The sequence below is a fragment of the Procambarus clarkii genome, chromosome 72, assembly GCF_040958095.1.
Source record: "Procambarus clarkii isolate CNS0578487 chromosome 72, FALCON_Pclarkii_2.0, whole genome shotgun sequence".
Taxonomy (NCBI): domain Eukaryota; kingdom Metazoa; phylum Arthropoda; class Malacostraca; order Decapoda; family Cambaridae; genus Procambarus; species Procambarus clarkii.
This window is the reverse complement of record NC_091221.1, coordinates 7720909-7742508: the sequence shown is the minus strand read 5'-3', so window position 1 is coordinate 7742508 and position 21600 is coordinate 7720909. Positions and strand designations below refer to the sequence as shown.

Genomic DNA, 21600 nt, shown 5'->3' with positions numbered 1-21600 from the left:
GTTCTCCAGGGACGTGAGGTTCAGCTCTTTTAGCCTTTCCTCGTAGCTCATTCCTCTCGGTTCCGGTACGAGCTTGGTGGCATACCGCTGAATCTTCTCTAACTTTGTCTTGTGTTTAACTAGGTATGGACTCCAGGCTGGAGCTGCATATTCCAGGATTGGTCTGACATAAGTGGTATACAGGGTCCTGAACGATTCCTTACACAAGTTTCTAAAGACAGTTCTTATGTTGGCCAGTCTAGCATATGCCGCTGATGATATCATTTTGATGTGGGCCTCTGGGGACAGGTTCGGTGTAATATCAACCCCCAGATCTTTTTCTACTCGACTCTTGCAGGAGTCCATCTCCCAGATGGTACCTTGTGTTCAGCCTCCTGCTACCTTCGCCTAATTTCATTACCTTACACTTTCCCGAGTTGAACTTTAGCAGCCATTTTCTAGGCCATTCCTCCAGCTTGTCCAAATCTTCCTGTAGTCTCTGTCTATCTTCATCCGTCCTGTGTGTGTGTGTGTGTGTGGGGGGGGGGGCACGCGCGTTTGTGTGTACGTACGTGCGTGCGCGTGTGGGGGGGGGGATTTGTGTTTTTATTAAGATTTTGTCTGTATATTTGTATTACGAGAACGCCACATTAATTTTAAGACACAGCCGATATCTATCAGTACACACACAGGTGATATATCCAAGACTCACCGCCAAGTAGTCCCATCGACAAGCGCGATGGTTCTCCAGATGGAAGTCGCTGAAGTTGAGCCGAATGGTCTCCCCAGGAGGCACCCTTATGACCCACTCACAATGGAGATTATGCTCGTAGGCGTCTGAGATCGTTGGGGCTGAGAACTCTCCCATATCGTTGGTCAGGAGGCCTCCGCATCCGGGCGAGCCTGCTCGATGGAGGACAAATTGTGTTTGGACCAGGATTCTCTAAAAGCATTTACGAAACCTGTACATCTCTTCCTCAATCATGGTGGTCTTGTTAACATTTATAAAACGGTTTACAAGCTTCGACACTGCACAACCCAAGGTTATTATTTTTATAACCCTCTCGTTGTGTTTGAGCTCATAAACTATATAGTAAATTTAAATAGAGCTGCCATTATTTAGGAAAGATGTAGAGGTTTCGTAAGTGGTTGCGTGAAGAATCCCTACCGTAGATCAGGAATGAGTTTGATAAGCAGTCACCCCACCAAACAGGGATCACATAGGATAGGTTTACAGTGTATGATGGTGAAAGGGGAATTAATAGTTCAGTGATAACGAATTAACTGAAACTAAGGTTGTAATTATGATGTATTGTTGACAAGTGTCAGTCTGATATATATTGATAGACTACAGAGTGAGAATACTTACACTGATGGACTATATGGTAATGGTACAGGTACCTTGTAAGATATACGATAGTGAAAGTTAATTTTTAATCTACGGTAAACGGCTAAATTTTAACATACAATAGTAAAAAGCCAAATTTGAACATTTTATGCTGGTTAAAGGTTAAACAGTATATTTCATTATACAGATTTTTTAGCTATAAATAGATCCGAGCATGTTTAAACCAGAAGACATTACATCCTCCAACACTTCAGATTTCATATTGCCAATCGCTCTGTACAAGAATTATAATCACTAACTTTGCTACCCCGTAGGCCATTAAAACTTTAAAGAAGAGAGGAGGGGGTAGGGGGATTAACGTCTGTGGTTAAAGGGAAAATACACCCTGTTAACAATTGCGTAACTATCTTCACAAGATTGCCCCCTTTTTCGCTAACTAAACTATGGTATTCAGTTCCTGAACCCATTATGTGCCTCTGTAACCCTCTCCGCCATGGCCCACGGGATGGGTATGCATACAAAAAAAAGTACGTAAATAAACTAACCGGGTTCAGAGTTGAAGGTGATATGGAAGCCGGTGTCAGTGAGGGAGGGGTCGGAGTGGAAGTGGATAAAGGCCTCGGCACCCGATGTAGTGAGCGGCGCCGGCGTCTGGGTGTAGCAGTACTTGCCCAGGCTATGGTCAGACTCAGTCAGGCCGTCGCGCACCTGTAGTAGAGTCATCAGTTGTGAATTTATGCAGCTTTCAGGAAAAGCTGAGAAAGGTGCTCTGTTGAGCATCTCTTTAGAAATTTTTAAGACGTAGATCAAGTAATGAAGGATTCTCAAAATCATTTGCGTGTAAAAGCGTTTAAACTCTAGAACATAAACAACCAGAAGACGACAAAAACGAAATCTTTTTGAAAATATTAAGCCGCATGATGGAGCATCTCACCTCCAGGAAGTCATAGCTACAGTTGCTGTGTTGTTCAATCTGTAATGTAGCGAAATGGAACTCTATTCTATTGCCGGGTCGAACTTGTATGGTCCAATAGCAATCGCGGTTGGTAGGGTACCGCCCAGGGTAGCCTGGAGAATTGATGGATCCATGCTCCTGCCCCCGGATGTCCGCCCCGCATACTGTAGGAGAAAGGGGGGGGGGATAGAATTCACTTCGTACACAAGATGGTTAGTCTAACAGGTTTTAAATCCAAATCAAATTTATCCTAACCCAAAGTAACCTAGCCCATCCGAGCCTAACACACACCCTAGCCTAAGCTAATACACTGTAAACTTACCGAAACCAAACTAACCTATCTGAATCCAACGCAATAACGTCAATTTAAAACTTGTCACAACACTAAACAAGCACCTTACACCTTACGTATCAAGTTTCCCCATGAAGATAATTTGCGATTTAAGAAATATTCATATTGTTATTGACAACATTTTATGAAATAATTCCCACAAGTTTCCACAGGACAACTTCACCTGGGTCCGTAGCGTTCCAGGTGAAGTTGAAGCCATAGCCGGCCCGGGAGTGATCGCTCCTAAACCACAGGTAAAGGTAGTTGTGTGTGCTGACGATAGTGCCATTAGTGCCTGGGAGACGGGTGCCACAGAACCGTCCGATCATCCGTTCTTGGCTGTCCCTCCCATCGTGGATCTGAGAGACACAATTATCAGGAGAAAGCGCCAAGCCATTAAGACTATATTGCACTAGGAAGGGATCAAGATAAGGATTTGGATGGTGCCCAACCACTTAAAGGACGGTGAGAACTCCTCACTGGTTACGTTTGGTAGGCGAGGTTCGATTTGATCAAATTTCAATATTAGTTTTAAATAAAAAAAATCATATATAATACAATGGAAAGCAAATAATTTTTATATAATCCTTTACCTGCAGCCAGTCAAACCTACAACCGCCTCTGCCTCCCTCCAGATGGAAGTTGTTGAAGGTTATGTTGATAACCTTGCCCCGAGGGACGATTAACCGCCAAGCACAGCTGATGTTGTGGTTGTAGAAGACGCCTTGTGCCCCTGGGTACGCAATCACGCCGCCAGTACCGGAAATAAGCCCGCCACATCCTGTGTCAAATAGAGGGTGTCAACAATGTCTTAAGCTCTTAGACGTAGTCCATAAACTGTAACGAAGCACTTTAGTCTACGGGAGGAATGCATGTAGTTAAGGTTCAACTTTTGTAGCTTTAATGTAGATCTACTTTCTATAAAGAATTGGCTACGCCGTTCTCTCTCATACATATGCTCCAATACGCACTATAAAAATATAATTATGTAGTTTAGAACGTTAACATATGAACATTTGTGTCTTTATTAGTGTGGAATTGATTCCCCTCAGTTGAACGGAAGTGAAAGAGTAGAGGACATGCTTGCGGGAACCAAAGAAAAGGAAGAAGAGAGCTATAAGAACCAGAAGAATGAGAAACAAAGATGAGGTAGAAGTTGCATCCCACATTCCCGTCCTCCACCCTCACTCGCTCATAAGGATCAACATAACCCCATCTTCCTCACTACTCACTCTCGTTCTCCGTCTGACACCTGTCGCCTGTGTGGCTCGAGGGGCAGCTACAGGTGTAGCTGTTGATCCCTTGCGTGCAGGTGCCCCCGTGGAGGCAGGGGCTGCTCGAACACTCGTCGAAGTCTACTTCGCAGTTACGTCCTGTTCGGAAGCATTAAAAAATAAAAAAAAAGCGGATAATTGAGTGACTAATTAAAAACAAATCACAAGTAAATTATTCCCCCAAAATATATTTATTCGTATGTCTTAATGTGTATATATTGTACATATTGTATATATTTCTTAGAGATTTACACAATGTATTTTATATATTATGAAGCTACTACAGTTACCTGCATCAAGCAAATGGCCTCTGCCTGTATCTTCAGGCAGGCTGTTACAGCCCTTTTCCTGTAGTTACAGGCAAAGGCTGCAACAGCAATTGCATCTGTAAAAGCATCAGGACCCGCATTTGTACACCCAGGTGTACAAATGCGGGTGAAAGAGGACTAGATGCAGGTGCTTCCGTTAATGCAGAGTGAAACGTCTATCAACACCTTGGGAACCTCACCTGTATACCCAGGTGTACAGATGCAGGTGTAGGTGGACGGGGACTGAACGCAGGTGCCTCCGTTCATGCATTGTGAAACAGCACACCAGTTGGTGACGGGCTGCACCTCGCTGCCTCCCGAAGGCGACGATATCAGAGTACATCCGTGGAACCCGAAGCCTTGTCCTTGATACCCACTTGGGCATATACACTGGACGTAGGTCGGCGATATTCCTGAATGGAAGGAAACGATCAGGAGAGAGCATCGATTGACTGATGAAGATTAAGCCACCCAAGATGTAGCACGGGCATGAATAGCCCGTAAGCAGTAAGCACCTAGCCATTACGACTATATACCACTGGGAAGGGATAGGGATAAGGGTTTGAGATGGGACGGGGGATGGGAAGGAATGGTGCCTAACCACTTTATTTTTATATTTACTTGTCAACGGCATGCTACATAAATATAATAAAAACATAAATGCTGGCAATAGAATTACAGGTTTTAGTTCCATGTAAATGTTACTATCACAGGTCGGTAGTTTCGAAGCTAATGTTTACAGTCATATGCTAGGTATGGAAACACGAGTAAATGTAACCAAGCACGTGTTATAAGTAGTCAACACATGTGCTATGACCTAGCACAATGGTTACTTCCTGGCGCCAGATTCACGAAAGCACTTACGCAAACACTTACGAACCTGTACATCTTTTCTCAATCTTTGACGGCTTTGTTTCCAATTATTAAACAGTTAATGAGCTCCGAAGCACCAGGAGGCTGTTTATAACAATAACAACAGTTGATTGGCAAGTTTTCATGCTTGTAAACTGTTTAATAAATGTAACGAAAGCCGTCAAAGATTGAGGAAAGATGTACACGTTCGTAAGTGCTTGTGTAAGTGCTTTCGTGAATCTGCCCCCAGGATCTCCGATGTTCGAATAAACATCGTGATTTAAAGACCAAATGTTGTATGATAATATTTTTTTGTATAATCACATCATTCTTGTACGATAACATCCGTTGCTAATCCATAATACGATTTTGTTGTATAATAAAGCAACAGCGTAGCAACAATATAATGATTTATATTAGGGAAATAAAACCAAATAGGAAGTAAAGAGAAAGCAACAAGTTACAGATAAAGTAATGTCAACAAGCAAATCTAATAAACGAACTAAATTATATAAAAGTATGCAGACGATGAGTCACGATAACGTGGTTGAAATATGTTGACCAGACCACACAATCGAACACAATTGTGACCATTCTCACAATCTACTTGAGAAAGGTCCAGGACGGACCAAAACGTCGTCGTCCCTTCACTTTCTAGTGTGTGGTCTGGTCAACATATAAAAGTATCTAATGAACAGAATAAAAATACAAAACTGAATTTCAAAACTAAATAAAGCAAGAAAAATACTGCAAAAGAAGACCTGAATTAGATAATAATAATAATACTCACTGGGATCGTCAAAGCAGCGAGCGAGGTAGTGACAGGGCGACCTTTGGCAGGGTGAAGGGGCCTGGTAGCAGGTAACTCCGTCGCCGGTGTAGCCTGCAGCACACGGCCCACAACGACGGCCACCCTGCAGAAGGAACAAGATCCTCAGGATCAACTGAACGTGCTTTAGCGTGCCATCTAGACCCGTTCTTGCTCAGTAATTTTGGTGCGTTGTGCAGACGATGAGTCAAAACGTGGGTGGAGATACAATGACCAAACCACACACTAGGGGATGAGGAGACGACGACGGTTCGGTCCGTCCTGGATCATTATCAAGTCGATTATGATAGTGGTTCAGGACAGACCGAAACGTCGTTGTCTCCTCATACTCTGGTGTGTGGTTAGGTCATTTGTCGCCTGCTTTCCAAACGTAAAAATTGCGGTGATTTTGTTAAATTAAAACATGGCAATGTTGATGTTTTCCTCGTCCAAGGTTCTTGTGGCTCTTGTTCACGATTCTTGTTGAACCAGAGTCGTACAAGCTGGTGGACAACTCCCCCACCCCCATAGACGCATTCGTCAGTTTTAACATACTGCATGCTCGAAAACGATATAGTTTAATTTAAAATAGTATTAATGTATAATTTTGTGTATATTTAAGTCAAGGATAGGTTTGGTTGAGTGTTTTACTTCTGTTATTAAACACTGGCATTTTCCAGTTCGTGAGCGAAGCATTTAGAGAGGTACGATTCGAACGCAAGAGTGAAGCACTATTCAAGCAAAATTTGGGTGCAATAAGTTGTGAATTATATGTAAAGTATTTTCCATTCATAAACAGGAAAGTTGACGGCTCAACTAACTAGAATTTTACTAATGTATATGAGGACGAGCTGTTAGTTACACACACACACAAAATCAAATTTGATGCTCGTCAAATCGAGAGACGGCGCTAAACCAAAATGCTCGACTCAAGTCGAGTCCAACTATAAACAACCCGTCCCCCGTTCGAACGTTTTTTCGAACGTCACAGCTTAGTAAATGCTTCAACTGTATACTGCATGTTCAAAGAATTGCTAAGAGAATCCTAACAACACCTTACCTAACCTAGGCCTAACTATACGCTAAATTATAATACGTTATAGTAATACTTTATATATAAAAATACAGGTTTTGGACTACAAACACTTGGACTAACATAGTTTGAAGATGGTTTGATGATTCACGTTTCTAAATGCTTCCCCCTCACATACAGAAAATGCATATAATTGCCACCAACAATTAAACCCAAACTAATCTATGCCCTATGTACGAAATTTAAAATAATATTAATTTATATATATGAAAAAAATGATTTTTACTATACAATGCTGTAATATATGAATGTTTCTTTGGGGTTGGCCACATCCTGAACGAGCCTAGGCTGAGGACGAGTTGTCCATCGAGGCACACGTTCAGAAACCGTCTTTATTACAGGGCATTAATTTTAACTAAAACTCTGGCAATTTTGATGCATTGGTCAAATCTATTAAAAATACGATGTATTAGGTGAGAGAGAAGTTGATTTATTACGTGTGAGAGGACAGGTTGATATATTAATAAAAAAAGCCACTGTTCAATCATATGCAAAGTGACAGATATAACATCTGTGGAGAGTCGACCTTTACGACCATTTGAGGCCAAGGAGGAATACAAGGGAAAAATATGAAAACAAAAATTACAGATATTAAAAAACAGAAAAAGTTATAATCAGCTTTTGCGATTGGAGAGAGAGAGAGAGATATTTGGCAGCTGTTAAGATTTCATTATTTTAATGCCAGCATGTGATGACTACTGATACAAGGCACTAAAAATATCACAGATTTTATTAATAATAGTATATTTTACGTGTAAATTCCTGCTTCTTTCTCCATTTGGCTCTGGAGTACGTATTCTCTCTCTCTCTCTCTCTCTCTCTCTCTCTCTCTCTCTCTCTCTCTCTCTCTCTCTCTCTCTCTCTCTGTCTCTCTCTCTCTCTCTCTGTCTCTCTCTCTCTCTCTCTCTCTCTCTCTCTCTCTCTCTCTCTCTCTCTCTCTCTCTCTCTCTCTCTCTCTCTCTCTCTCTCTCTCTCTCTCTCTCTCACTTACCACTGTGTTGTAGCAGATGCTGTAGGGGGAACACCCGCCGTTGTTAATGTCACACTCATTCACGTCGCTACACACAAATCCATCGCCACTATAACCTGGAAGAACAGAACCAGAAAGCAAATAGTGATGGAGTTATAAGTAGTGCGGATGTTATTTGGTTCTATCTTCATTTAGTACCTCTGTAACGCGAGATAACTTGGATGAAGAGTTCTTGTTCGTGAATCACCTTTTTGTGCCTGCAAGAACGAGATTTAGCTCTTGGATTCTGCCCTTCTAGCCACCACTTTAGTTATTCAATGCAATGACTCCTGGCCTATTTTTGTTATATCTACCTTTGATAGTTAGGAAAGGAGTGCGTAAACACGGTAATATTATATTATATATATATATATATATATATATATATATATATATATATATATATATATATATATATATATATATATATATATATATATATATATATAATATACCAAGAAGCGGAGTATATCTCAAGGTTAACATCTCCTTGTCCAGGAGAACAGTTTACAAGAAGGCCAATATACGTCTTCTGTAAATTTCTTTAAATCTAATTTCTTGTGTACTGACCTTGAGGACAAGGGCCGCAGGTGAACCCCCCGGGATAGTTGACACACTGAACTAGAGGATTCGTGGAACAGTGCGGCCTGCTGGTAGACCTACACTCGTCTACGTCGACGCACGCTGGGGTGTCGTTTCCTGACTTCCAGCCCTTTTGGAGGAGGAGCAGGAGGGTAGAAGAAGGAGGAGTAGAGGTGTTCATTATGCTCTGTGAGATCTAAATGACTGAAAGTGCTTTTAAATAGTTCACTGTGTGTAAAAGGGCGAAATTTGATGGTTCAAAATGAAACAGGAATCCTGCATTCAGAATTAAGATTGCAATTTTGAGTGACATTGATGGTAATGCTCAAAGCAACCTGGACAACCTTAAACAATGGCTAAGGTGTTCCATTGACAACCACAAGAGAACGCCCGTGGAACAAAACAATACTTTCATACACGACCAAAACCACACATCAGAAAGTGAGGAAACGACGACGTTTCGGTCCGTCCAGGACCCTTATCAAGCCGTTTAATTATGCCGTTCTGTTCCAGGACGGACCGAAACGTCGTCGTGCCTTCGTCTTCTGATGTCTGCTTGGGTCATCATATCTTCACCGACGTTATTGTGACTGAAGTGGTCTGCACTTTCATACACGCCCATTACAGACTTTATGATACCATTATTATCCAAAAGATCAAGCCACAATCCACAGCGAACTGACCCACCTCGTCGCAGATGCAGGAGTAGGGGAACCGGCCTCTTGCGGAAGGGATGCAGATCCCGTGAGCACCACACAACTCCGTCCCAGTGGCGGCAGTGCAGTTGTTGCTGGTCAGTTCGCAGTGGATTCCGTAGAAGCCAGGTCGACATACGCATCGGAAGTCTCCGGGGATGTTTCGACAACTGGCACCGTTCTGAGGACACAAAAACCACGCCTGATCAAGATTCAACCCTCGTGCACTAGACAGAATGGTTGCGTGTAAATTATGCTCAACTGACAATTATCACCGGATCTTCATGCTAAGCTGGCTATTATCACCAGTTCCTCTTACCTGGCAACCAGATTCTGTGCCTTGCAACTCGTAACACTCGTTAACGTCTTCGTCGCAGTTACCCCCTTTCCAACCACTGGGGCAGAGACAGTGGAATTTCTGGAAGCCGTCAATGCAGGTGCCTCCATTGCGACACGGCCCACTCTCGCACTCGTCCAGGAGCAGGCGACTCTTGAGCTGGTTCACCTGTACGACACCAGAGATGAGCCCGTCCATGTGGTGGATGACAGGGTGATTTTTATGGGGAAAAAATATCGTGCCGGGAGGAAGGGGGTGGGTTGGATACTCTCTAGAAGGTTTAAGGATTATGAGCGGGGAGTGGTTCAGGTTGGGGGGTAAGGGAGGGGGTTGTGAATGGGTCAAATTACGTGGAAAAATGGTATTAGGTGAGAGTTGTGAAGGAAAGGATAATATGACCAGAAAGGGATTGAAGAGACAGAACTAAACTTTTCCGCACAGACACGGTCAAAAATGATAATTTTGCTACTCTGAAGCACCACCACTCAATGTAAAAAATACACTCACGTCACGTTTAAGCTTCCTAATGTCTCGCCTAACACTCCGAGAGGTGTTGGAATCATCCGTGGTACTGTCATTGGTGTTGACTTGAGATTCCAGAGCCTGTAGCCTGTTCTGGACCTCTGGAAGGCTGGCTACCGCTCCCTGGAGATGCGCAACGCTCTCCTGGATCCGGGGAACGGTCCGCTCTTCCAGATTACGTATCGCTTGCTGCCTCTGCGTTGCCTGGAAAAGCAAGTTTGTGGAAAATGATGAACAGACGAATAGAGAATTTTTGCTTCATCTATTTGCTTTACTTGATTTTATTTGTCTAAATTTGTATTTACATCTTTTATGTTTCATTCTCACGTTAATTCAACATATAATAAATTATTTTATATATTTTCTGATGATCATTTCAAGTGTTCCGTGTCCGTCGTACCTAATTAAGAAATTGTTGCTTCATGCATTAACAAATTCGTCTAAGCCTCCAAAACCAATCTATTCTATAAATGTTGTACCTATTAACTTGCAGCGCTCCACTGCACTAACTTCTCTCTCTAACTCATTCAGACTTAACCTTACACCTTGGAACTGATTTATATTGCGAAAATTAGACTAGAGTTGAACATGTGAATCTTCGACTCCGTTGTTTACACATTAATTTCGTGATCCACCAAGAAAGTTGTCAGGGATCTCATATCTTTCAAGGAAATTTTGTAGGTCTCTTTAGTTGAACTTGATTTTTAATAATCTCCGATATTATTATTTTGTATACATTTTAACTAATTTGATACATACCTCCTGCTGGAGGCGCGTGAGGACGTCGTTGATATTCTGCAGGTGCTGTCCGCCGTCGGGAGTCACGAGGGCTACCTGCTGGCTTAGACGGGAGACGTTGGCGACTAGAGGATCCAGTCGATCTCGCAAGGTCGTTCGGATGCTGGTCACCTCGCCACGCAGAGCCGTTGTGGTACGCTGTTGGTATGGTACAGAGGACTAGGGTGATGGTAGTGGTAGTGGTGTCGGTGTTTGTAATGGTAGTGTTGGTGACTGGTAGTTGCGGTGATGGCTGTGATAGTGTTGGCTGTGTTATAAAGGATAGTGTTGTTAGTGATGATAATGATGCTAATGATTAAAATATTAATGGTAGATGAGTGGTAAGAATTAACTCTCCTAACTCTACCACCTCCAACCTGGCCACACAGAGGAGGAGGAGCAACTCACCGTACTGGAAGCGACGGTGTCGTTGAGGAAGGCGATGCTCGTGGAGACCCAGTTGAAGGAGGCGACGGTGCGTGCCACCTGAGACAGGTTTCGGACCAAGAAACCCAAATCGGTGTTGTGTAGGCCTTCCAGCTGCGGGCGGACTGCTGCCACCTGGCAACAGAGAAGCCCCAGTGTCAGAGAACTTAAGTGTCAGCGCCGTAATTGAAGAGCAGCTGAGGCAGACACTCTGAAAATGTCAGCATTTAGTCACTACCTTGAGGTGTTTCCGGGGCTTAGCGTCCCCGCGGCCCGGTCGTTGACCAGGTCTCCTCGTTGCTGGACTGGTTAACCAGGCTGTTTGACGCGACTGCTCGCAGCCTGACGTTTGAATCACAGCCTGGTTGGTCAGGTATCCTGCTCACTAGCATGAGGATCAATCACATAGGAAAGTTTGCATCACATATATACGATGGGATCTAACCTCCGTCTGAAGGAAATCCTAACACACGACAGCTAATCGAATGGTAATGGGGGTTGATACGCCCTGGTAGACCTATAGTGGGGTTGGTAAGCTCTTCGAGGCAGAAAATGGAGTAATAAACTCTACAAGACGGGGATGGTAAACCCTGAAGGCCTTGAATATTATATTAAAATACTGTCTTGAGTTACAGATCTTTTTAATTCCAGAAATACAAAAATATTACCCCTTAAGGTAGGTTAGGTTAGGTAGGGTAGGTTCGGTCATATATCTACGTTAGTTTTAACTCAAACTAAAACAAATTAACTCATAGATAATGAAATTGATAGTTTTATCGTTTCATAAGAAAAATATACAAAAATATATAAATTCAGGAAAACTTTGCTTATTAGGCAAATTGGGCCTTGCATAGTATGCCAAGTACTGCGTTCTGGCTACTAGGTACAATATTATATATATATATATATATATATATATATATATATATATATATATATATATATATATATATATATATATATATATATATATATGTCGTACCTAGTAGCCAGAACTCACTTTTTGGCCTACTATTCAAGGCCCGATTTGCCTAATAAGCCAAGTTTTCCTTAATTAATATATTTTTTCTATTTTTTTTTCTTATGAAATGATAAAGCTACCCATTTCATTATGTATGAGGTCAATTTTTTTTATTGGAGTTAAAATTATCGTAGATATATGACCGAACCTAACCAACCCTACCTAACCTAACCTAACCTATCTTTATGGGTTAGGTTTGGTTAGGTAGCCGAAAAAGTTAGGTTAGGTTAGGTAGGTTAGGTAGTCGAAAAACAATTAATTCATGAAAACTTGGCTAATTAGGCAAATCGGGCCTTGCATAGTAGGCTGAGAAGTGCGTTCTGGCTACTAGGTACGACATATATATATATATATATATATATATATATATATATATATATATATATATATATATATATATATATATATATATATATATATATATATATATATAATTTGTATGATTGTAAAGACGATAACGGCGACGGCAAGAATGATGATGACGAAGATGATGATATAGACGACGATAAAGATAATAAGAAGAAGGAGAGAGAAGAAGAGAAGAGAAGAAAGAAAAAGGATATGATTAGAAGAGTTAAGAAGTGCATAATGATGACCAATCAAGGAGGATTAGATTTAGAAAACTATCAATTTAGACGAAGCTATATTAAGATGATTATCTACAGTATTTAAAATTGTCATCTCTAATTGTGAGTGAATATGTGTTTATATTAGAATGATTTGCTATAGTAACTTTTGTATTTGATGTCGAACTTTTATAACTGTTGAACTTATTTACAAATTTTTGTTGCTGTTGTAATTGAACATTTTCTTTATTTAGTGCATCATCTGAATCCGTATTTCAATTAGGTTCAAGTGAGGTTTATTTAAGCATGTACTTTTTTTCATTGTTGCTTTCAATAAATTGTTTCAATATCTTTATATTTGTTACCTCTGATTATGGACGTGTGTGTGTATGTACTCATCTAGTTGTGGTTCAGAGGGTTGAGCTCCGGCTCTTTGGTCCCGCCTCTCAACTGTTATAGAGGTTCCTGAGCCTATTGGGCCCTATCATATCTACACTTGAAACTGTGTATGGAGTGTGCCTCCACCACATCACTTCCTAATGCATTCCATTTGTTCACTACTCTGACACTAAAAAAAATCTTTCTAATGTCTTTATGGCTCATTTGGGCACTCAGTTTCCACCTGTGTCCCCTAGTGCGTTTGCCCCTTGTGTTAAATAAATTACCTCGACTTTGTCTACCCTATCAATTTCCTTGAGAATCTTGTATGTGGTGATCATGTCCCCCTAACTCTTCTGTCTTCCAGCGACGTGAGGTTTAATTCCTGTAGTCTTTCTTCATAGCTCATGTCCCCCAGTTCGGGCACTAGTCTGGTGGCAAACCTCTGAACCTTCTTCAATTTAGCCTTATGTTTGACGAGACAGACTCCATGCTGGAGCTGCATACTCCAGGATTGGTCTGACATACGTGATATACATGGTTCTGAAGGATTCCTTACACAAGTTTCTAAAGGCCGTTCTTATGTTGGCCAACCTGGCATAGGCCGCTAGTGTTATTCTACTCTCTCCCAAAGTGTGTGTGGGTGAGAGTACTGTTTTTTTTATTTTGTTCACTCAAGATATAGCTTCAGCTCTTGGTCTTGGTATTTTCAACTGACTGCTGTTTAATACATTGGCTCCAGACCAACTTTTATCCTGACACAATATATTTACAAATAAACTGGTAATAAAATTGACCATCTTTCGTCTAGTTTTTTAACTACTCATAGGTAAAATAAATATTTTCCCACTGCAATATGGCAGATATGTCTCTAGCGTTCACCCATCCCTCTCCTTCAACCGTTATTCAATGCAAATTTTCCTCCATTTCTCCCCTCTCGTGTCTCTAAATATGTTGTATGTCTCAATCATGTTTCCTCTCTCTTGTATTTTTTCTGTGTTCTCTTTTTGCAGCTTCTCAAACTTTACTTTGAACCTCTACGGATTTTTGTGAATAACTTTTATGCAACGTTAAGTGTGTTTTAGGATCTTGACTGTGTGCTTTCTGAGGCGGTTACTCCAAGTCAGGGTTGCATATTCCATGACTGGTCTTACGTAGGTGGTGTAAACTGTTTTGAATGATTTTTCCTTAGGTTACTGACAGCTGTTCGGATGGAAACCAGTTTTATCATACGCCACTAACATTAACCTTGTTTTGGGGGCTTCATCTATTAATTCTGTATTCTGGTTTCCCTTTTTGATTTTTTCCCACCTGGATGGTATCCCGTTCCCTGGTCCTCCTTTTCATCACCTTACACCTACTTGTATCGTTTTGCCGTCCCGCCTCATCTCGTTAGACTTCGTCTGGTCAATCCGTCCTCCTGTTTAGATAGTACTTTTTGCAACTATGTGCACCATAGTACAAATGCCGTACTAAGGCATTTAAATAGTAGAATTTGGTACTGTTCACTTTATAAGATTCCGGAAAAAACAAAGAAATATTCCTATTTTAGGCCTCATATAGCGTGTATTAGGCCTAGGAAGGATAGGTTAGGATAGTTTAGGTCGTCTTTGCAACATAAATACAAAACCTTTTCGGGTTTGCCCAATTTTAGTAGTAACAATATCTACTTTCTGATTGCCCATCACGTCATATATATATAAGATGGTCCTCACCGTTTCTATAAGTACTAACTAGACATGAGGATGGGCTGTCAGAACATACTGACATGCAGGAAAGGTACTGCCTGACTATGGCTCGTTGATTTCTGTATTTCAGGTGTTCTAGTTTCGCGTTCTTCAGTTTCACCTCGCCTGCTTCTCAAATTTATACCAGTCTCATATAAAATTGAATCAAAGGTTCTTGGCATTGGTTGAAATATGCAGTCTGCCCATCCTGCTCTTCCCTGTGCTGACGTGTTTACTATGTCGTATATAACCAAGCACAAGATACAGGTACTCACCAACGTCAAGGAGCCGGCCACGTCGACGCCATTGATGACGACAGCACCGGATCCCTGGGTGCGGAGGGAGATGTTTTTGCCCGCACCTGCGTCCAACCGCAAGTGTCCAGACTCGCAATGGACCCTCGGCCTGTCAAAAATAATTAAACTGATCAACCACAACCTATTTTGATAGTCTTAAAGAATCCTCATGAGGTTGATAGGCCATAAACTCAAAGCCCATGATCACGAAGGAACATAATAGTATTTTAAGGGAGCATAATAGTATTATGAGAGCATATGATAGTGAAAGGAAGATTACATTATGGTGACTTGGGGAAAGATGGTGTAATGATAGTTATAAGGTTATTACTCACCTATCACTGAGAAACGCAGCTGTAGGCTGAGTCACTATCACCAGAGTGCAGGACACTATCACCAGGGCCCGGGATACCATCACTCTCGTCTCCTGCATCCCTTACAGCCTCTCTGTCGGAAGATGAGAGTTGATCTGTATACATACATTAGATATAGGCAGTGTGTATTTTAAGGCATTAATTGTAAAGTTAGAGTGTATAATGTGATGTGTTGATTGTACTGTGAATATTGTGAAACGTTGATTGTAATGAGAGTGTATGGTGAACAGTTGATTGTACAGAGTGCTTGAATTATGAATTGTTTGTACGGAATTGTGTATTACGAGGTGTTTATTGTACTGCATGTGTGTATTAAGGTGTTGATTGTAGTGGGTGCGCACATTATATCTTGATGGTACCGTTATACCGTATAATGGGGGCATTATTTTGTACCGGTAATGTGTATTTTCGGGTGTATGTTTGAACTTACAAATGTGGAGTTTCAGATGAATGTTAGTTCCGTTCAGATATTTTTTTCTACCGAAAATGTCTAAGGTCTCTTGTATTTTTTTGTACTTTGGAATGTATGTGAATCCTTAAGTTTAACGTTTGTGTCGGTGGTTGCACAAGTATGACAGGAACGCGTTGTGTCGCCATGGTCAAACGGGGGATTCGAACGAGCGTCCTGGTAAATACCAGACGCGCGCTTTAAACCCGGTTTCGCCACCAAGCGAGAAAAATGCTTTTAGGAGAAAATTGCAACAGTCGTGACAAGTGAGAAACACCTTGTACGACGCCTTGGAGACGTGTGGAAACCACCTTGTTGGTTCTTACCGTGTGTCTAAACTGCGTCTCCTCTGTTTTGTCTGTGAGTGTGAGCCCTGTGACACGAGTATTGGAGAAAAAAACACGCAGAGTATTCCAAGAATTTCGATGCCAAATATTCCTATATTACAAAAGCAAATAAAAATAAATGCCTGTAGTTTTTTCTCTCTGAAATATGATTCTAAGTGATATTTGGAAATAAATTTGCTGACTAGATTGTTTAGCATATAAACTAGTTATTGTGTATATTTTACAAATAATTCTTTCGAAATTATTGCCCCTTTAATAATGTTAATATATTATCTTCACTACATGAATTATTAACATAGGACTAATAAATGCGGGGCATAGTAAATAAACAAAATTAAAATATACACCTAACTAGCAGTAACCTCCAAAGACTTACACACACTCTCTGTTCATCCAGGTCTCTCTGGCTGCTACACAACAACCCTCAACACCTTGTTAGCCCGGGGTAACCACCGAACTAAACCACCATTCACAGGACACTGCCTCAGGCCGGGAGGGTCACTTACCACTAAATGCAGCTGGGGCACCGTGGCATTTCTGGCACTCCTATTCCATAGGGGAGGGACGGGGGTTAGAGATGGGAGGTAGGAAGGGGAGGAGGAGCGAGAGAGAGATATAGGGGGATATGTTACATGGTTTATGTAAGCAATATACCCCCAGTCGCTGCCACCAAGAATATTCAACTGTATCAAAGGTTTATATTCATACAGAAATTTTCTGTACTGGACCTTATCTCAGTTTAGATTCACACGTTTTGAACATAATTATGTGGCTAATAGCAGCTGACAATTAGGAAGAAATTATGTATTAACAAACTGAGATCCAACATAATGGTGTATATATAAGCAAATCCGGATCAATAACTTTTCCTGTAAACAATTAATCAACGTAGAAAACGTGTCCAAAGTTAACATAAACGATACTAGAAAATGCGATGCTAAATGGGGGGATATATAAATGTATTTAACGAGAGGTGATCGGGAGGGCCGGATCCGGTGTCAGGCGAGAGGGCTCGAACCAGGGAACCTGAGAGAGGTGCAGCTCCTCCCCCAGCGGTGTCGCTCTACGGGCTACGCCCCCAACACCACAGGCACTACCAGATACCACACTGTACTAGGTACCATACTACAAGGTACCACACTACCACCCATCACACTCCCAGACACCATACTACCACTCACCACACTACCAGACACCACACTACCAGACACCACACTACCACCCACCACACTACCAGACACCACACTACCACTCACCACACTACTACCACCCACTACAGTACCACCCACTACACTACCAGACACCACACTACCACTCAGTACACTACCACTCAGTACACTACCACCCACTACACTACCAAACACCACACTAACACCCACTACACTACTAGACACCACACTACCACCCACTACACTACCAAACACCACACTAACACCCACTACACTACTAGACGCCACACTAACACCCACTACACCACCAGACACTACACTAACACCCACTACCAGACACCACACTAACACCCACTACACTACCACTCACTTTACTACCACTCACCACATTACCAGACACCACACTAACACCCACTACACTACCAGACACCACACTAACACCCACCCACATTACCAGACACCACACTACCAGACACCACACTAACCCTCACTACACTACTAGACACCACACTACACTAACAGACACCACACTAACACCCACTACACTACTAGACACAATGCTACCAGACACCACACTAACACCCACTACACTACTAGACATCACACTAACTTTCACTACACTATTAGACAACACATTAACACCCACTACACTACTAGACACCACACTAACCCTCACTACACTATTAGACAACACATTAACACCCACTACACTAACAGACACCACACTACCACCCACTTCACTACCACCCCACCACACTACCCCTCCCCCTGAACCTGCCGGTGATATTGACATTGTGGGTGCGGTGCGCCCCACTGGTGCTGACGTGCCGTTTCCGGTGTCTGTGGGCTCCCCTGGTGTGGGCAGTAATAAGGTGGTCAAGCATGTGGAGGTGCATCCTCCTCTGGTTGCCGTCATCATAGATGTTGACGCTTCGGTGGGACATGACCCTGTTTTGTCGCGCCAGATTCTGGTGCGCCACTGGAATGGTGTGTGCTTCTGCCCTTGGAGGCGGATGAGTTCTTTGAAGGGGGCCGCCCCTCTCGTCGTCCTTCAGCCTCTGCTGCTCCGGGTCAACCTGGCTCTCAGACGAATCGCCGGAAGACGGCCAGGAGTGGTCGCTCCGGGGACCGGGGCCTTCGGTGCGAAAGTTGGAGCCTGATGCGAGTGTATGTGATGGTGAGGGTGTGTCCCGTCGGTGCCGGGAGGTGGAGGGTGTGTTGTGGACCCTCCTGGAGATCTCGTATGTGGGTCGCTTGGGGTACGGAGCCCAGAGTGGGAGGTGGTTGGTCAGGGGGGACTGTGGTGGTGCGATCGCAGCCTTTTGGGGGTGGGTGCATTATGTGCCCAGCGAATTGGAGTCTTTGTATAGGGCGGTTGCGGGGTTGATGGGGTCCTTCCTCCAACACTGTGCACCCGGTTGTCGGAGATGGATTGTGTGGGTCTTTTGCGGGAGTTTAGCCCTTCGGAGCTTTGGGGGGTTGTGCGGCCCTTTCGTCGTGGTAGGGTTCCGGGGTCGGATGGGTTTCCAATGGAGTTCTTTGTCGAGTTTTGGGATGTGCTTGGTGCCGATTTTTTGGAGATGGTTCGATTTCTTCAGTTATTCTCTGTCCGATTCGGATCACATCACCTGTGCCAGGTAAGTACGACTGGGCTCACCACATCTCCTGTGCCAGGGACGGGGGTTAGAGATGGGAGGTAGGAAGGGGAGGAGGAGCGAGAGAGAGATATAGGGGCTCACCACATCTCCTGTGCCAGGTAAGTACAAAAGGCTCACCACATCTCCTGTGCCAGGTAAGTACAAAGGGCTCACCACATCTGTGCCAGGTAAGTTTGACTTGCTCACCATACCCATGCTGCTTGGAACTTTTTGTTCCGTGTAGCTAAATCTTGAACAACAACGTCCAAACGGTTATAAGCTTAAGTTCTTCACTCATATCGATTCTGTTCGATTCGCAAAATGATGGTCTTGTGCGGCTTCTTTCAAAGCCGGGGTACTTACGTTTTTTTTGCGAATTGGCAGCCTATTACATTGCTAAATGTGGACTACAAGATTGTTTCCAAGTTGTTGGCTGGACGTTTGCGCTCGGTGATTTCTTGGAGTCAGTTTTATGGTGTTCCAGCTGCAGTGCAATTCCCTTTTCCGGGATTTGCTCCTTTATGTGGAGGAGTTTGGTGTTCCCGTGGCCATGATCAGCTTGGATTGATCCAAGGCTTTTGATCGAGTGCCAATTGGGTTTGTTTTGCGGGTCTTGGAGAGATTTGGTTTCCTGCCCCAGTTTGTGGGTTGGATACGGATGTTGTACGCTGGTTGTAGTAGTAGGGTGTGTGTCAATGGGTTCCTCGGTGTTCCCTTCGCTGTTCGGCGTTCGGTTCGACAAGAGTGTCCTCTGTCGGTGCTTCTCTATATTCTGTTTCTGGAGCCCTTTGTTCGGGCTGTGCGTGCTTGTCATTCGGTTGTTTCGCCGAGTTTACCGAATGGTTTGTCCCTCAAGATTTGTAGTTACGCAGACGACACAGTCTTGTTTGTTGCTTCTGAGGGTTCTGTGACTGTGGTTCAGGATCTAGTGCTTCAGTTTGAGTCGGCTACAAGGGCTTTGGTCAATCGTGGGAAGTCTTATCTTCTGGGGTTGGGCCTCTCGTTTGATGTGGTCTGGATCGTGGTTTCCGGTGGTTCAATCTATTCGGGTTCTGGGGATTACGTGGTTCAGGTGGTATGTGCAGTCTTTGGAGTTTAATTGGGATGCAGTTTCGTGAGGGGTGGGCGTGGCTGTGGGGATGTTGATGCAACGGGCCCTGACTATTTATCAGTGGGCGCTTGTCGTGTCTTGGACGGGAGACATCTCCCGTCACGCAGGGTGCAGTCGCACCTCCACAGATCTACAGTATCATCTACTGATACTGGTTATGGCTCAAAAGGGCCACCACTTATGGGCTATTCATGCCCGTGTCACCTTTTGGATGGCTTAATCTTCATCAATTGTGTGGGAGACATCTCCCGTCACGCAGGGTGCAGTCGCACTTCCACAAATCTCCAGTATCATCTTTTGATACTGGTAATGGCTCATAAGGGCCACAGCTTACGAGCTATTCATGCCCGTGCTACCTCTTGGGGTGGCTTAATCTTTATCAATCAATACTGTCTTGTAAGGTTCTGTCGCGGGTCTGGTTTGTTGCACAGTGTTCTCTGTTGGATCGGCGGAGGGCTCGCGCTCTGGAGGGTTTAGTGTATCGTTATGTGTGGCGTGGCCGGTATCATCCGGTTCGTCGGTCTACGTTGTGTCTCAGGGTTTCATAGGGTCGGAATTGGTATTTCTGATGTCTATTTGAAGGCGTTGGCTTTGTTTTAGGGGTCAGTTCGGAGGAGTTTGGTGTTAGGGCTTAAACTCTTTGGGGTTGTTTTATTGCTCTATGAGGCTTAGTTTTTTGCTTGACCTGGGTCGTTGTCGGGAGGTGGTCCTGTGTACCCCTCTGGTGTACTCGTGGGCGGTTTTGATCCTTTGGGCGCTTTGTTGTTTTCCGGGGTTTGAAATTTTTGGTTGTCGTGAAGTGTATGGGGCGCTTGCCTCTTGGTTGCCTTGTTGTATGGCGGGTATTGTGTGTATGGGGGGGGTATGGGTGTGCTGGTGTTGTTGTGTGATATGTCTGTATCTCTCCTGATGTATCAGGTGCGTGGGTGTTTTCTCTGTTTGGCGGTTAGGCGTCCTCTGTTTGTGGTGGTCGGGTTTGTGTGCTGGGTGGTTGTGTTTGTCTCATGTGTGTGTTCCTTTGTTTTGCGTTCTTTGTATGCTTGTACTCATTGTCATTATGTATTGCTGCCCTGTGTTATGTGTTTTCCATTATGTTTCCCGTTGGCACGCCCCGTATGGGTGGCATGAGTTATCTGTTTGTGTGTTTCATGCTATTTTTCGATTTGTTCTGTTTTCTGTGTCCTATTTACTATGTTGATTGTATTATAACACTATAATTATGATTTTTTA

General features: G+C 43.2%; 1 protein-coding gene across 2 annotated transcripts in view; it reads right to left on the bottom strand.

The window, feature by feature from the left end:
• The window catches only part of LOC123773655 (cubilin), an 87797-nt gene that overhangs the window by 47127 nt on the left and 19070 nt on the right, over nt 1–21600 (bottom strand). The window contains exons 1-18 of one of the 2 annotated variants that reach the window (XM_045767476.2): nt 16830–16845; nt 15620–15731; nt 15264–15393; nt 11279–11431; nt 10853–11029; nt 10079–10297; nt 9554–9739; nt 9227–9415; nt 8528–8669; nt 7940–8034; nt 5838–5961; nt 4396–4608; nt 3846–3986; nt 3207–3394; nt 2798–2972; nt 2262–2446; nt 1873–2035; nt 692–882 (exon numbers count right to left, since the gene is read on the bottom strand). In XM_045767476.2, coding sequence (XP_045623432.1) covers nt 692–882; nt 1873–2035; nt 2262–2446; nt 2798–2972; nt 3207–3394; nt 3846–3986; nt 4396–4608; nt 5838–5961; nt 7940–8034; nt 8528–8669; nt 9227–9415; nt 9554–9739; nt 10079–10297; nt 10853–11029; nt 11279–11431; nt 15264–15393; nt 15620–15717 — 2769 coding nt within the window. In that variant the 5' untranslated portion in view covers nt 15718–15731; nt 16830–16845. Of the gene's footprint in view, nt 1–691; nt 883–1872; nt 2036–2261; nt 2447–2797; nt 2973–3206; nt 3395–3845; nt 3987–4395; nt 4609–5837; nt 5962–7939; nt 8035–8527; nt 8670–9226; nt 9416–9553; nt 9740–10078; nt 10298–10852; nt 11030–11278; nt 11432–15263; nt 15394–15619; nt 15732–16829; nt 16846–21600 lie in introns of those variants that run through there. The other variant, XM_045767477.2, reaches the window with a different exon arrangement.